The sequence below is a fragment of the Camellia sinensis genome, chromosome 7 (assembly GCF_055761805.1).
Source record: "Camellia sinensis isolate YWXY chromosome 7, ASM5576180v1, whole genome shotgun sequence".
Classification (NCBI taxonomy): domain Eukaryota; kingdom Viridiplantae; phylum Streptophyta; class Magnoliopsida; order Ericales; family Theaceae; genus Camellia; species Camellia sinensis.
Window position 1 is genome coordinate 9,305,442 of NC_138967.1, and position 17,593 is coordinate 9,323,034.

The 17,593-nt window shown below is 31.5% G+C and overlaps 1 protein-coding gene across 2 annotated transcripts; it reads left to right on the top strand.

Moving 5' to 3' along the window:
- Positions 1-4,800: 4,800 nt before the first annotated feature.
- Positions 4,801-16,483, top strand: APC7 (tetratricopeptide repeat (TPR)-containing protein). Of its 2 annotated transcripts, none has more exons than XM_028246732.2 (18): positions 4,801-4,976; positions 5,095-5,163; positions 5,251-5,301; positions 6,338-6,472; positions 6,606-6,668; positions 7,122-7,237; positions 8,827-8,911; positions 9,803-9,862; positions 10,637-10,682; positions 11,440-11,513; positions 12,101-12,151; positions 12,224-12,424; positions 12,505-12,549; positions 12,693-12,786; positions 12,914-13,059; positions 13,548-13,777; positions 13,919-13,979; positions 15,922-16,483. In XM_028246732.2, exons 1-18 carry the CDS (start codon positions 4,908-4,910, stop codon positions 16,006-16,008), a joined length of 1,683 nt encoding a protein of 560 aa, XP_028102533.1. In that variant the 5' UTR covers positions 4,801-4,907; the 3' UTR covers positions 16,009-16,483. The 2 variants fall into 2 exon arrangements, with proteins under 2 accessions (XP_028102533.1, XP_082733535.1); XM_082877409.1 differs by lacking the exon at positions 15,922-16,483 and adding an exon at positions 14,077-14,148.
- The last annotated feature ends 1,110 nt before the right edge of the window (positions 16,484-17,593 follow it).

Consider the following 17,593-nt stretch of genomic DNA (forward strand, 5'->3'; position numbering starts at 1 on the left):
GACGTATTTTGTTTCAATTTTATTATTTTTTATTTTTATTTTTTGGGTTTTATTTTGGGCTTGGATTTAGCGTATTTTGCTTAATTTTTTTTATTACATTAATTTGTTTTGTTTTTTTTTTTTGGTCTTGGTTTTTTCATGTGTTTTTTTATGTTGATTTAAAATTTTTTTTTTTATTTTCTATAAAATGATAAAAATGAGGTTTTAAATAATTGTCCTATGTATTTTAAGGTCTTATTTTATTTTTTATTTTTTTTTCAAATGGTTTTTTTATTTTTTATTTTTTTAATTTTTGTTTTTCATTTTATGTAAAATGATAAAAAGTGAGGTTTTAAATAATTGTCCTGTGTATTGTAAATAATTTTATTTTATATATTTAAATATTCAAAAAATTTAAATAATTTAAAATGTTAATATTTTTAATTTAAAAACAACTCTACACTCAAATCGTAACCAAACACATAAAACAAAACTTAATTAATTTTTAATTTTAATTTTAATTTTAATTTTATTTTAATTTTTATTTTAATTTTAATTTTATTTTAAAAATTTAAATAATGTAAATAATCTAAAAATTTTACCTTGGCAAAAATTTAAAATAAATATTCAAAAAATTTAAATCGTGAAAATTTAAATATTCAAAAAATAATTTTAACAAAAAAATTTAAATAATTTAAATATTTAAAAAATTTAAATAATTTAAATTGTTAATATTTTCAATTTGAAAGCAACTCTACATTCAAATCGTAACCAAATAAAACTCAGTTAATAAATTATTTTTAAAACTCATAACTAAATACATAACTCGAAACTCCATACTACTTTCACTACTCTACACTCAAATCATAATCAAATACATAACAAAAAAATTAAAATATTTAAAATATTTTTATAAATAGAGTTTGAATTTATTTTTATAAAATATTTTAACAAAAAATAAATAAATGTTTTTAATTTTTTTTTTCAACTTTCTTTGTTTTTTTCTTGGGAAAAGGATTTTTTTGGGAAAAGGTTTTTTTTTTTACTTTTCATGTGTTGAGGCATTGCCCATAATTCATGTGGGGTAATTTCGTAAATTTACGTTGCCCTTGATTGTTACCCAGCACCTCACAACTTTTTGTCCTCACTTGGCTAATTAAGCCTGTTTTGTCTTCACTTGGCTAAAATAGCCCAACTTTCCCTTTCCAAACACAGACCATGTCATCAATTGAACTTTGTACTATAAAGAATTCGAATTCAAAAATTTGTCTACAAAGATTTTCATGTTTCTTTCCAATCAAATGACTTTTAAAATTGCAAACACTACACAAAGCCACAATAGTGCTATTTGTTGCAACTTGAATGCTTTATTTATAATTTTACTTTTATTTGAGATTTTGTGTCAAAATATACAAGATTAAATTATTTTAAATAAATTTAAAAAATTAATTATCTTATCTTAAAACTGAAAAATGGGGCATTGTGGTTTTAGAAGAACTTATAACTTATCAACCTCGAGTTAAAATAAAATTAGCAAATAGGCCCAAAATGATTGAGATGAGACATCAATGTCACACAAATATATGAAAATGATAGGTAAATTATTGATTTTTTTCTCTTCTAATTTTTGTACCTTTTTTTTTTTTTTTTTGTAAAAAGTTAAAAAATCATCCCAAATATATTAAAATAGTATATTCTTTGTTTTTGGGTGAATTTAAAATAGTATATTCCCAGCCATAAATACATTTAAAAAGTAAAAAAATTTAAATATAAAAATTCACTTGAAAAAAAAAACATTAAAAACTTGAAAATAAAAAAAATTGTGATTGGCCCAATATCCTATCATACAATTTCAAGTTGATTTGGAGGAAATATTATGGTATACACCTGTGTGTACTATATATACTTTATAATTAAAGGAAAAAAATAATGTAGCTCCATACTTTTTGAGTTATAACTGAAAAAAATTATAACTGAATATCACATGAGGCATAACTTAAAATCTCATCAGTCATAACTAAAATAATATCATAAATAAAAAACAATAATCATAATTAAAGAAAAAAAAAATTGACATAACTTAAGTGTTAGCTTTGTCCAGCTGACTCTTTTCGGATATTTTGTGCCGTATTCTGATCGATACTCGACTTTTTATGTGGCATGTGATTGAGCTCCATTAGGTGTCTTGGTGATGGGTCCTTTTTATATATATATATATATATATATATATATATATAATTTGGTCAAATTTAGCTGTTAATTGATTATCTCAAGACAGGGCATGCGGATGATGTGCTGTCTCCTCAAAGTATTTTTTTTTCTTGATAAAAAACAGAGTGTTATTGTTAGCACCCTATCAATTATTTTGGATCTCCAATTTCTTTGGACCCCCACTTATAAATTGTAAAAGCTTTAAAATTTATTTTTGCCCTCCAAATAATACCAAAATTATATTTGTAAAAACATTTCACCCATTCAAATGCACAACCTCACATCCCCTACACCCAAAAATGAACTCTCTCTTAAAATCCTAACAAAACCCATGATGGTGTAATCTCCAAAAACCAATGAAAAAAAATTATGGTTATTAAAAAGTTTTTTCTCAGTTTCATTACGAGATTTGTTAATTTGTTTGATTTTTTTTCCCCCTATTATCTCTTTTTATGCACACAGCACAATCCACTTTCACGCTTCTCTAATTAGTTTTTTGTCATTCATTCATGGCCTCGCTTCTGTATGAGCAAAACTAGGCAGAATTTCACTCATCGATCTATCACCCAAGGGTGGTTTGACCTCCTTTGTTTGTCTTATTCTACTGCTACTTTGGTTATTTATTCTCGAACAAATAAGAAATGTTCAGTTACTTGTTCCTGAGCAAATAAATAATGCTCAAGCCTATATTCCAAAATTTTGGTCATATGTACGGGAGTTTAGTCACAAAAAAATAACGAACAACTTTTATTATTTTTGTCCTTTTTAAAGAAACTCACCTTTGTAAGGCCAATTTCCTTTAAGTTAAGAACACTATCAAAATGATAAACCTCTTATGAGTTTTTATTGTTGTACTCCTCTTGTCTGATGGAGTTGTAGTTGTCGGAAAAATTTTCACTCATTGTCATTGTTAGAAAAGTGTATATAATTAAATGGTTGTCACTGTTACCCCCAGAATATTGTCGCCAAATGGTTTTCAAGATTTTGAGGGCAGGTATGTTTTGAAGGTGAGATTTGAGAAAGATGAATGAATGGTGATGGAGGTGGGTGCTTTCATAAATCATAATTTATGATGTAGTGAGTGTGTAAGCTAATTGTGAGACGAGGTGTTCCAAAATTATTGATGTCTTTTTCAATAATTTCATTTGAGATTATTATTGTAATAAAAAAAATTAAAAAATAAAAAGTGAAAAATAATTAATAGGGCGGTAATAGTAACACTAAATAAATAAATAAATGAATAAAATAATACTAGATTACAGAATTTCCCATTTTACCTTGGCCTTGTTTGGCCAATGCTATTTTTTATTTTTTGGGTTAAAATTTACAAAAAGATAAAATAAATTAAAATAGATAATAAGACAAAATATCACATCAAACTCATAATAATTTTACTTTTTTATCTCTCAAATATCATATCCAAATATAAAAAAATTCAATCATCATTCTAAATACAAAAATTTTAAACCACCGAGGCCTTGTTTGGAAAGTTGGCTATTTTTTAGCAGACTATTTTAATTTTTGACTATTTTAGTAAGTTAAAATTTTTGTGATCGAGAAGATGGTTGAATTTTTTTATAGTTAAATGTGATGTTTATGAGAAAAAAAATAAAATGATTATGAATTTAATGTGACATTTTATTTTATTAACTATTTTAATATATTTCATATTTTTATAAATTTTAACCTAAAAATTCAAATTTTAATATCTGCCAAACAAAGGTCCTGTTTGGTAGAGTTGTGGGAAAGTGATTATGTGCCGTTTTGGCAACACACAAAAAACTCAGCTTTTTGTGTGTGTTGCCAAAAACGCCAGGTTTCCCAACACGCCCCAAATCCCATTTGGGAAGACCAAAAACGCAACACCCAAATTTACCAAACTACCCTCTAGAAAATTTTAATTAATTAATTCAAAAATCAAAAAGTAAGGATATTTTAGTCATTTTGGAGCGATGTGACACTTTTAAAAAATATTAAACCAAAAATAAAAAAAGTCAGTTTTTTATCAACTTTTCAAATCATTTCCAAAAAAGTCAAAAAGCTTGATAAAAAGCCAAAAGCCAGCTTTTACCAACTTCCCAAAACACCCCTATGGCCCTATTTGGTAGAGCTTATTTCCAGCTTATTTCAGATTTTAGCTTAATTTAAGCTATTTTGATGTGTTTGATTTAGCTTAACAATACAACTTATAGCTTTTTGTAAGTCAAAAATCAATTTATTATTTGGGGGAGGAAAAGTTTAATTTATAAATAAAAAATCAGCTTATATTCATAGTAATAAGTTATAAGCTGTTAAGGTATAAGGTATAATCACTTTCTCACAGCTCTATCAAACGGGGCATATAACTTATTAGTCTATCAGCATATAATTTATAACTGTGAACATAAACTGATTTTTGACTTATAAATTAAGTTTCTTCTCCCCTACTCAAAGAATAAGTTAATTTTTTACTTACAAAAAGTTATAAACTATATTATTAAACTAAATTAAATACATCAAAATAACTTAAACTAAACTAAAAACTAAAATAAATTAGAAATAAGTCCTACCAAACCGGACCAAAATCTGAAATAACTAAAACTTAAAAGAATCTACTAAAATAACCAACCAGAGAGTGTTTTTTGAAAAAGAGAGCGGGGGTTGGGTGGGTTTCAGTGTTTCTCTCTCATCGGTGTAGAGTTCACACTCTTTGCCAATTTCTCACTTTCTCGGCATCAATGGACGTTCCTAAGGACCAAATCTCTACACTTCTCGATCATGGCCTCTACACCTCTGCTCAATTCCTTGTAAGCCCTTTCTCTTTCCTCATTTCAGTGTAATCGAACCCAATTCGATTCTAATCAATTGCTCACTAGGGTTTTGGAATTATATCAATGTTTTGATCTGAATTCATGCTCTGTACAGGCTTGTTTTCTTGTTTCTTCGTCTACTGTCAATGCCGAGACCAGTCCACATGTCAAAGCCGAAAACTTGGTATGCGAGTCTCTCGATTCGTGTTCTTGTTTGGCATTCATTTGTCAAAACGTTGTTTGATTATCAGTTTGTTGTGTCTTGTTCCAGGTTCTCCTCGCCGATGCATTGTTTCGCGAACGAGAGTTTCGTAGGGCAATTGTAAGATCATATTATTAGTATGCATAAACATTTGTATATCTACATATATGCGTACTACATATCCAAAAACATCAATGTGGTCAGATTCATTATGTACATAAATCCCACAACGCACCAATTAAATTTCAAAAACTGTCTTGACAAAATTTATGGGTTAGTAGAGTTTTCCTATAAATATTTATAGAAAATGATTTGTAAATAGAAATTTTGGACAGAAAGCACAAGAAGAATGATGTGCCAATGATATTTTTGAAATGATGAGGGTAATGTGGGTGTTTTGATTGGAAATGAAGGAATCACAAGAAGCCACATCATTATGTATGACAATTTTGTATAAAAATTCTGTTTGTATATCATTACTCTTTCTAATATGGCAATTATGAACACCCATTTATGATTGTGTATGAATAAATAAATCACATCTAGTGATAATTTTTCCAGGGGCTTCAATTATTTTTAATTTTGATATTGGGTATTGTCGAAATAATTTATTGTTTGATACTGCTTGATTGGCTTTCAATATAGGTGCCCTTGTTATGAGTATTTCACTTGTTCGGACTCTGCGATAGTTTTATTTTTTGTTGAAAATTCAAAACGCATAACATTTGTAATCTAAGTTTGTATGACAGTTCTTCAGATGGACAAACCAAAGGGTAAAATTAATTTCAAAACACGATTTTATGTTGTTGGAAGATCAGAGCTCCAATTTATGTTTGTCATGTCACAGAATGGCTTGGCCATCTTCTGTTCCTTTTGAATGTTACTTACTATATGCCAACACTACTAGCTACTATTTTCTGCCCATTTAATTTATGATTCATCTCTTTCATCTGCTATACTTTTCCACTGCTACGGTTTTTATTTTTATTTTTGATGCCCTCTCTCACCATCATCCACTCCTTCCTTGGGCAGAAGTTCCTTTTAAGTTGAAAAGAACATATTTCATTAAATACTGCTAATTTATCCCTCCCCTCTTTCCATGTGAACAAAGATATTCAAACATAGCATGTCATCATATCTTTTTGTATTGTGACAGCATACATACAAGCAAGCGCTACAACATTGCAAGATTGTTCCCAAACAAAGTACAATGACTAGAAATTCGTTGCCTACGTCAAACAGGTCGTCTTCTCCAAATTCTTTTAATAATTTGGGGATTAATGAAAATGAGGTAGTTTGACATGCTCCCCTGCTTGTTCTTTTCCTTTTTTGACATATTTGGGTCATAACAAGTTTTGTTTATAAATCTTGTATATTCAAGGTTAGTCATTTCATAAACAATTTATTCTCACATCTTGGTGCAGGTGAAGTTCAAAATTGCATCTTGTCACTATTCACTGAATGAGAATAGAGCTGCTCTTGTTGAGGTTCCATCTCCATACTCTCTGTTTGCATTCGTGTTTCTTTAATCAATTTGTTAAGTCACTTTTGGTGAGGTTATATTTAAGTATATGAATGTGTAGTTTATGTATAAATTTTGCATTTTGTTGCTAATTGATATTCTCTGCCGTCCATTCCTTGCTCCCTTTATTTGGCAAATGTCATCATAATTTGGAGGATTTATTGTTATCAGGAAGACCTTAGATTACACTTTTCATCCAGTAGCTAAGGAACTTGCTGTATTGTTTGTCACTTTTGTGTAAATGTTCATGTTATCCATGTAATGTTGCAATTACATTGTATGTTCTAGGACGAGTGTTCTGAGCAACTTGGGTTTGCTACATGGTCTTTTTACAATTTAACTTGGACGTGGTTTTATTCATTTTTAGTTTCTTTCATTTTAAGAATATAAGAATATGCTTTACTCCTTTATTTTACAGATGGAGGGAATTCCTAACAAAGCAAGAAATCTGCAAATGAATCTAATGATGGGCAAGCTTTATCGAAATTCGAGACACACTCGTTCTTCCATTGCTTGTTACAAAGAGTGTTTGAGGTTTGTCATGTTGGATTTCTTAATGCCAATTTTCATTCCAAGGATAACAATTTAAATTTGATTATTATATCATTTTGTGTATGCTTCTTTTATTCAGTTCTCTTTTTAGCAATAACATAAGAATTTTTTGGGTGCTTTTTGTGAGTCTCACTTGAAATCTGAACACATCTAGCATCATAAAGTTTCGTGCTTGCACTTATATAGATATTTCTTGATTGGATGATTGGTGTGTCCTTTGAAAAAAGGCACGAGTGTCTATTTTTGTCTGTAGTTACGTAGTTATCTTATATTTCAACATCTTGATCATTCCCATTGTTTTTGACTTATTAATTAGAGTGGTTTATTGAATTGTTTTTAGTTTACCTAACCCCATTCATCAATGAGCAGGTGTCTTTCACCTGTTAAAAATAAAATTCTAGAAATCCAGCAAAGCTTTTGAGTCCTGGCATTTCTGTGACCGTGCAACTCTTTATTTACTACATAAAGTTGGGCAGTGCATTTTTTATTATTATAAGTAAATGTAACTATGAAAGACGGCGAAGGACCACAACCATCTAAACACAGAGTATACACCAACAAAAATGCAAAGCAAAACAAAACAAGACAAAGCCCTATATATCAACAAGCATGTACAAATCACCAAAAATAAAAAATAAAATCCACAGAATAGTATAAAGAAAGGAGCAGCCCCCTTGAGGCAAAAATACAGTTGTGCGAGCACTGATCCTTTCAAGGAATTAATGGAATTCTCCCTCCCTTCAAATGATCTACAATTGCACCACAAAACGCACAACGGAGCTACCTACCAAGCCTTCCAACTAACCCGACTCGGGCAACCCCTATGCCAAGAAACAAAGAGGTTCTTTACCCACCCAGCATAACCCAAGTGACACCAAAGACAGAGAATTAAGCTCCAATTATCTGAGGCCACTTTGCAATAAAGCAATAGATGATTGACTGGCTCCCCCGTCTCCTTATGCATACAACACCAATCCAGTTGAAACTAATCTTCCTCAAATTTTCAATGATGAGAATGGCCGTAACAATTTTTTTCATTTTCTATGTCAAAATTTAGAATGATGAGAATGACTGTAACAATTTTTTCCATTTTCTATGTCAAAACCAAACCAACTTATAAGCCTTGTGTCTCAATCAAGTGGGGTCGGCTACATGAATCCTTTTTTTCCATTTCATTTTCTATGTCAAAGTATGTTAATTGTGTCTCATTCCTTCTTGCTTTTATTTTGTATGTAACTTTCTTTCTTTTCTTTTATTTTAAAATTTCATTTTATGTCTGGGGGCTGGTGGTTGAATATGATTACAGTCTTGATTGGGTCAGCCCATAAATAACAGTGCGGAATCAGTGAGTAACAGTGTAATTATTGACTGTGAATGCCTCATAGATTCACATCCAAGGACAGTTTCTGCTGTTACTACTACTATAATAACAACAATATCGACCATACTGCTAACACTGCTACTAAGATATTTAATTGTTCTTGTTGTTATCTTTTTATCATTTATGCATTGCTGGAAGATTTCAGTACTTTTATAGCATGCTCATTCTTTATTTGTTTTGTTTTTGACAGACATTGCCCTTATGTTATTGAGGCTATCATGGCCTTGGCTGAACTAGGAGTTGCTTCGAAGGATATTATTTCATTATTTCCTCAGGTTTGTTGGTAAAATAAAAATCAGAGTGCTGCTCCATTGATTCAAAGTGTATGTAATATGATGTTCTAAGATTATTATTTTTCTGAGAAGTATTCATGTTTTGATATAAATTTAGCATATCATGCTTTATGAAGAATTTTTAATTATGCACTATGCCATTCCTTGGAAAAGATGAAAAGGGGACATAAAATAGTCCGTTTTGCTGATCTTTTCTTGTGCTAGACAAGTGGAGTAAAGGTTGAGGTTTAGTGGTTTACACTTGAATTTGATTAATTAAACGTATTTGTTTCGCTAAGCTATGATTTTAGTTTTAGTATTTCTTTCTAAATTTTTTGTATTACTTTCTATTTTTCTGGTGGATTGATGGTTTTACTCTTTTCAAAATGATTTGGTCAGGGTTTGCATCTCTCAGCCTTGATTATATAGGTTCAGCTTTTAGTCAAGCCATTTTTTGGCTGAATAGAACCATCTTAGCCTCTACTTGAACGCCCTTGAAATTGTCCTCCCTTGAAATTGTCCTCTTTTACTTTCCATGGAGTTCCTAACATTGAACTTGAACTGGTGGCTCATTTGTGGCATAACCTAACTATTGCACCTCCCAACTTGTAATGTCATCATTTAAGCATTTTCATTGTTGCCGATGATGTTTTATTTTTAAAAATAAAACTTTATTAGTTATAGTGGGTTTGGTAAATAATAACCATTGGTGTTCTTTTGTGTGTTGCAAGGAATATATTTTCAATCACTATAATAAACGGACTGGAGTTTTTTCTTATAGATTTTTCTCTGGTGTTAAAGAAATAACATTTTTCTATATTTTAGCTTGAACCTTTTCTGTTGTAAATATACTATCCTGTTAACTGCAGTTTATTTTTTTAATGTATCTTTCAGACACCAAATAGAAGTGGTAGACCTCCATTTGATCATTTTGACTCAAGTCGCTGGTTGCATGTAAGTACAATGTGTGATAGATGAGATTTTGTCTTCATATTTTATATGTTGTACTAGACTATACTACCAATTTTTTTTCTACATTAACATTACTTGTCCTGTTTGAGCATATAACTTTTTCCCTTGTCTAATTAGCTTGCTTCAATGGTTCTGAATCAGCCAATCATAGCATTGTCCTTAGGTTCAGTTCAGAACCTCCTACTTTTTTGACTAATTCATTCCTTCATTTCTTTTTTACTTTTAAGTTAAGATTTAATAATAGCATTTGATCTGAAATGACTTTGGACCTTTTCTATTGGTGGATTTGGTGCTCAGTCTAAGATTCTTGAGGTGAGGCTAAGGTCTAGTCTAGGGATGGCAATGGTGTGAATTCCAGATGGGGCATCCCTATCCTGACCTTAGCATGCCATAGAATACACCAACATCGACTTGCACGACTTTGTCCCAAACCTAACGTCAGTTAAGGCCAAGTTTGGCATCCTCAAAAAAATCTAAAAAGTTAAAAAGTCACTATCCTATTTAAGTCACATCATCTTATTTAAGTCACATCACCTCTCTATCACATCATTTCATACCAAACCCATATTTCATAAAAAGTCAAAAAGTGCACTTATTTAGGACACCCCAAACAACCCTTAAGTCTTATGAACTTGTTTCTAAGGCCCAACATCCCCTGGTGGGGTTGTCTTTTCTCTCTTTGTTTTCTTTTTGTTGTGCTCAGGATGCTGTTCTCTGCTTCAGCAATACCTTTGATCATTTGTTCTTTCTGTGCAGCGTTATGTTGAGGCCCAGTGTTGCATTGTTTCAAATGATTACAAAGGTAGAATAAGTTCTTTTTTTTGGTTTGATCATTTTTTTTGGGGGAGGGGGTGTTATTTTTTTAACATTGTACTTTTGATGCTAGTATGCTTTGCAGCCACTGTTGTCTATACATCTTCCTTTTAGAGATCCCTTCTTTTATGTTGGTGGACACAATGCACATGCATTCATATGCACACTGCTTCAACGGATCATGCTAATGTCAGGCATTGCATGCAGTCCATAAAAGACACCACATGAGATATTTGAATACCGTTACATTTATATTTTAGAAAACATATGAGCTTATCCTTCGAAAAGTAGAGATATGTGGTCTCTGTCCGTACATGCAATTTACATAATCTTAGTGTTGAACTTTTTGCTTTGTGGTCCATGATCACTTAATGCTTTAAACTGTTCTTGCTTGCAGAAGATTACCTCTAGTTGTTTGAAAGGCTTTAAGCTGTGTGAACCAGAAGTAAAGAGGGAAATAGAGAAAATATAAATGGCACTTTTACTGTTGAATAATATCTAGCTATGACACTCACAATCATGAACGCAATTACCTGGTGTCCTGTAAAATACAAAATATATAAAGATTGATAACAGCCATTACTTGTCATAGCTTAATGAATAGTTTCAGGGTTATGATGCATGGCTGTACTTTCCATGGCATTGGTTCTTGATTCTGAATGTTTGGTTGCACCTTCAGTTTGAGTAGATTATACATGAAAATTGATTTTTTGGGGGGATCTTTACAGCATTTTTTTGATTGGCAGGTGGTTTGGAACTCTTCACAGAACTTCTACAACGTTTTCCTAACAACATACACATATTACTTGAAATGGCAAAGGTAAGCATTTCAGTGAAGCTAAGCTTGTTATGTTTGCCAAAGAAGTTTAGACTTTGCTAGCATTTTGTACTCAGCTGAGTGCAAACTTAGTGACTTTCATTTTGTACTAAAATATGTAGGCCACTTCTATCTACATTTGGTGCGTCCAACACTTGTTGGCATGAAAGCCAACGTCAAACACTTGCTTAGGCAATTTTAAAGTGTGGATACTAATTCTTTTTGCAAGTTGAAAGAAACTTTGAGTACTAGAGTGTTATTCCTTTTATACTACAGAGTTATCATTTTACTGTTCTGTGCCTGGATTTATTGGAGATGCATTTGGACTCTTAAATCTGTTGTTTGATTACAAATCTAGTATTTTTTAAAGACCAATAAAGGAGTGAAGCCAATAAAAAATTTTAGTGATAAAATAATTGTATAAGAGAATCAGAGATTTCGATCTGCCAATGATCCTCTTATTGACATGAAGATGTCAATTTATGTTCAATTGAAAGCAAAATTCTTTGCATTTAATAGGTTGCTTTGGCTTAACTGATGGATGTCGTTCTATTTTTTTGTTCAACTTACACATAAATCATAATGTGAAGGTTGAAGCCATTATTGGAAAAAGAAGTGCAGCCATCACGAATTTTGAAAAGGTAACTGTTCATTAATTATATTGACGCAACGAATCATTATTTTGGGAGATGAAATTTATTGATTCTTTGCAGGTTCGATCAATCGATCCATACATCGTCACTTACATGGATGAGTATGCAATGCTTTTAAAGATAAAATCTGAGCATTCAAAACTGCACAAGTTAGTGCACGACTTGCTGAATACTGATCCTACAAGGCCAGAAGCTTTTGTGGCGTTGTCTGTTTTATGGGAGAGGAAAGATGAGAGGGGAGCTTTATCTTATGCTGAGAAGGTTAGGTTTATTACTTTCAATCAGATCAGAGAGTCCCTTCTTGTGAATATATCTCACCATTTCATTATTTCTGCAACCAGAGCATTCGAATTGACGAGAGGCACATACCAGGTTATATAATGAAGGTACTATGAATTCTGATCTGTAACTGAACTGGGATCTGCCATCTGGCATATATTGGTAAAAGTATCAGCATGGAAAATTCTTTGAGGACTTCAATATAAATGATGTATATTTCAATTTGTTAAAAGTTCTTGTAACCTTTCAGGGCAACTTGTTCTTATCAATGAATCAGCCACAAGCAGCTGTAGTTGCTTTCAGGGGAGCTCAAGAATTGAGACCTGATCTTCGTTCTTATCAAGGTTAGTTTTTAGACAACCAAGCCACATAATTAATCAGTTATTTTGATGTGCATTTTATTTGAGTGAAATACATTTCAACAAGAAACGGAGGAGCCTGGTGTGATCAGAAACTCTTGTCTCCTTCCAGGTTTGGTTCATTCTTATTTGGCACTTTCAAAAATTAAAGAGGCACTTCATGCTGCAAGGGAGGCAATGAAGGCCATGCCTCAATCAGCAAAAGCTTTAAAATTAGTTGGCGATGTGCATGCTAGTAACTCTGGTGGAAGAGAGAAGGTAAGCTTGTTATGTATCACTAATTTAGCATTGTGTAATGTTAGCTAATAAATCTCACCTTTAACTGTTTTATCTGACCCGGGCTGTAGTTTAAGTGGTCTTGAGAGAGCTCTTAGGTGTCAGTATGAGGTCTCAGGTTCAAGTCTATGGAGATGCATCGGCTTGTGTAGTAATCTAACTACTAACTTGCTAACATCATAAAACTATGTTCTGTTGTTTGTCAAACTTTGAGAAGGTTTTGTGCAACCAAGAACATGGTGTATAAATGTAATTTTTTTTTTTGGGTTTGGTTTGTGATAGAGATTATTGCTAGTGCTGTAATATAATCAGTAATGTGAAAAAGATTGCTAGTTCCATAAATAAATTTATATGAACTTGTTACTACTATTTCAAAAGTTGGTTGACATCTATCTTTCTTTTGTAGTGGAATTCTACAATGTTGGTTTTTAGTTTACAGTGACGTGAATTTTCATCTGAACTTTAATCAGGCAAAAAAGTTCTATGAGTCAGCTCTCAGGCTGGAACCGGGTTACCTTGGAGCTGCATCGGCACTGGCCGAGCTCCATGTCATTGAGGGCCGAAATGGAGATGCTGTATCTCTCCTCGAGCGATATCTCAAAGATTGGGCCGATGATTCTCTTCACATTAAGCTGGCTCAAGTATTTGCTGCTACAAATATGCTGCAAGATGCCTTGTCACATTACCAGGCTGCACTAAGGTTATTCTTCTATATTGGTTGAGATATTACAGTCTAATGTTGAATTATGGCCATGATATGAACGTCTTTTCTTTTTAAAGTTTAAGTTCCGTGCCCTCTTGTCGTTCATGCACATCTTTCTAATTTAAATGTGTACTTCAGGATAAATCCACAGAATGAAGCAGCGAAAAAAGGATTAGAACGCTTGGAGAAACAGATGAAGGTTGGTCTTAATGTTTTTATGCTTCGTAATAGGCAGATGGTTCATGGATATACACTCTCCCTTTCTCTAATTTGTGCCTTTTGACCTACCTCCACAGAACATAATGGGCAATTGTTTTTGTTTCCAGAAGATAGCAACAATTTTCAACATTTGAGGACTAGAAAAACAAGGGTTCCGTTTGGTTAGAGTTTCGAATCATAGTTCCACCCATTGATTTGAGTGTGTTGTTTGTTTTGAGCTTTCAAATCATAATTCTACACCTATTTTTCAAAACTCAATTCAAAACATAATCATTACTTTTCAAAACTCATAACCAAACACATAATTCAAAACTCTTTTCAAAACTCAATATAAATCAATATTTTAAATATTTTAATATTTTAAAAATATTTTAATTTTGTTAAGATTTTAAATATTTTAATATTTAAATATTTTACGATTTTTTTAATTTTTTAATTTTTTGAATATTTTGAAATATTTTAATTTCAAAATATTATGATTCAAATTTTTTTAAATTTAAAATATTTTATAAAAATAAATTCAAACTCTATTTTATAAAAATATTTTTAAATATTTTAATTTTGTTTTTATGTATTTGGTTTCGATTTGAGTGTAGAGTTGTGAAAATAGTATGGAGTTTTGAGTTATGTGTTTGATTATGAGTTTTAAAAATAATTTCTTAATTGAGTTTTGTTTTATGTGTTTGGTTACGATTTGAGTATAGAGTTGCTTTTAAGTTTAAGATATTAACATTTTAAATTATTTAAATTTTTTGAATATTTAAATTATTTAAGTTTTTTGAATATTTATTTTAATTTTTTACTTATTAAATTTTTTAGATCATTTAAATTATTTAAAAATTTATGATTTAAATTTTTTGAATATTTATTTTGAAAAAAAATTTATTTCTTTTGTAGTATTTTCAATTAAAAAATTGATTAATGTTACTTTCTGTTAATAATAAATTTTTTTAATTGAATTTTAAAAAGAATTTGGTTACGAGTGTTGATCAGAATTTTCAATAGTGTGAAAGTAATGTGTTTTGTTATGAGTTATAACAATTTGAATTAAGTTTTGAAAAATCTTTCTAAAACTCATAACCAAATAAATTTTCTTACTTCACATATCAAATCAAACTTTTAAAACTCAATTCAACACTCTATTCAAAAACCATAACCAAACAAATTTTCTACACTCAAATCATAATTCCACAACTCACAAACTTAAAATACAACTCATACTTTCAAATCATATTTACAAAACTTTACCAAATGCAACCAAGGTGTTTTGCTTGCTTTCAAAACAAGTTTTCATTCCTTCCTCTTCCACCCCTCCGGCCTCTCCCAGACTCTAACCAGGACCTCTGATCACCTTCTAACTCTGACCACTACCACTGGCCTAAGAAGTACGAACACGGACATGCCAATACAAAAAATTAAGACTTGAGATGACACGCAAGGGATACATGTGAAATATAGAATCATATATTTATTATGTGTCATATATAAGGATAAATAATTATTATATATCAACATATATGAATATTTAACTCAGTAATTTTAAAAGTCCAACGAGGAGAATAGATATAAATTTACATGTTTTTGTTTTATCATTGGATTTCAAATTGTTTTATTCAAACTTGTAATGTGTTTCTTGTCTGTCTAAGGGTTGGAAAGTATATGACGAGTGGAGTGGAGTGTCGGCGTCGGACACAATATATTATCTTCGAAGTGTTTGTGATTCTTAGCCTTGTGTTGAAGAAAACAAGAAATTGGCAATCATTACTAAAAACGACCTTTTGTTTTTGTTTGGCTGAGTTATTTTCTCCAAAATGCAGTAATCGTGATTGGTAAATACAGGATTGGTGAAAATGTTAGAATGCAGTCGGAATGTTTACTTTGAATGTGTAATGGGATTAACCTAAAGTGGTGGTTTTCTGTAGGGAGTGGATCCAGATGCTCCTGAAGAAGATGAAGAAAATGAGGTTGAGGATGCGGATGGAGACCAGATAGAGACCGAGCTTCTATGATCAACAGCTGCAACATCTTTTCTCTGGCAATTTTTTTTTTGGGTGCAAGGACTGCCATGGCGTTTGGCATATTTCCTGGCAGATTGCTCTTTAAAGCTGAAAAAAAGAGGAAGCGTTGTTAACAATCTTGTTTGAGATGGTGCAACTATGCATCATATGTGAGCACGTACAGTTCTTTTCTTTTGATTGTTCAAGGATCAGAGGAGCAAATAAATTTCAGGCCTCACCTGCAAGGTTGCTGCTTCGGTGGAAACAAATTAACTTGGCATCATTGTCTCAACTCCTAGAGAAATTGTCACAAGTGATTGAAACCCTTTCCCAATGTTGTAGAATTTGGCACCAGAATTGTTTTATTCCTTCCGAGTTGAAATTCAAAGCAGAATATGTAATCTTTCATATGTAGATTTGTTCACCCATGAAGGGAACTTACAGGTGCAACAGGGGGAGGGGGGAAGATTGTACTTTTTTTTGCAAATTTTCAGCTTTCTTTTCCATTGCCAATAGTTAGATTGTGTTTAGATCATGAATTTGGATAGGGATTTAGAAAAGGAAATGAAAAATGTGGGTGAAATATAATTGAAATATAGTTACATATTACTTATATTTCATTCAATTCTCCCTTTTTTTCATTTCAATTCTCTATTCAAATTCATTATCTAAACGTGGTTTCAATATTCTTGTTCAGCAATTGTTTCTCTCTTATCTCTTTCCACCGACAAATATCTGAGGCTGCACCCAGATATATAGACAGCTGTAAATACGGAAATTCGGAATTTAAAATTTGAATTTCCGCCCATTACTGTTCATTCACGCGGAATTTTGTGCACCTTTGCTTTATATCCAAGCAAAACCATCACGATCGTGAAGCGTGGGTGGACAGGAGATGGCCACGTCTACTCACACCAAGCCCGGCTACTCACACCAAATAGTGATTACTATTTGGTGTGAGTACGGATTTAATCTCCGCTTTACATGTCACCATCCGTACGTCCATCAACGGATGAAATTGCCTAACGGGTACAATTTCAACAGGGGGCGCTAGTAATATTATATATAGTGCCCCCCAGTTGGTGGTGTTTTAAAGCAAACATCTAGTTGAAAGTTGTTGATTAGAAATCTGAAAGTAAGAATACTCATTCCCAATCTCTAGATGGTCGGTTTTTTGTTTTTTGTTTTTTTTTTCATATTATTTAAGTTATTTCTATCTCAAAAGTTATAAACAAATATTGTGTCCAATATTTTGACATGAATTTTCAAATTTTAAAAAAGAAAAAATTATGAATAGTTTCAATAAGATCACCAAATAGAGCCTGCGTGCATGGCATTAGATGAGCCATACCAGGTGATGGTCTCTGCTAACTCATCTTTTATGGCACTGCTAGTTTTAATGATGAAAACTTAAAGCTCATTTTGAAGCTTTTTAACTGGCATTGGCATATTAGGGTTTTGAGGAAGTTCATGTCATGACAGTTTAGTCATCTCTAGTCGATGATATAATGCTGCTGGGGAAGCAGGGACTCCAGTTCATAAATCTCCAACCTTGATGAAGATCATCGCTAAAAGAAATATAATTTTTTGCGACTGA

Bases quoted from the DNA above. Each gene is read 5' to 3' on its own strand.
- APC7 (XM_028246732.2), top strand. From the start codon at position 4,908: ATGGACGTTCCTAAGGACCAAATCTCTACACTTCTCGATCATGGCCTC. The intron at 4,977-5,094 runs GTAAGCCCTTTC...TGCTCTGTACAG, and splicing joins ACACCTCTGCTCAATTCCTT to GCTTGTTTTCTTGTTTCTTC. The intron at 10,683-11,439 runs GTAGAATAAGTT...TTTGATTGGCAG, and splicing joins TGTTTCAAATGATTACAAAG to GTGGTTTGGAACTCTTCACA.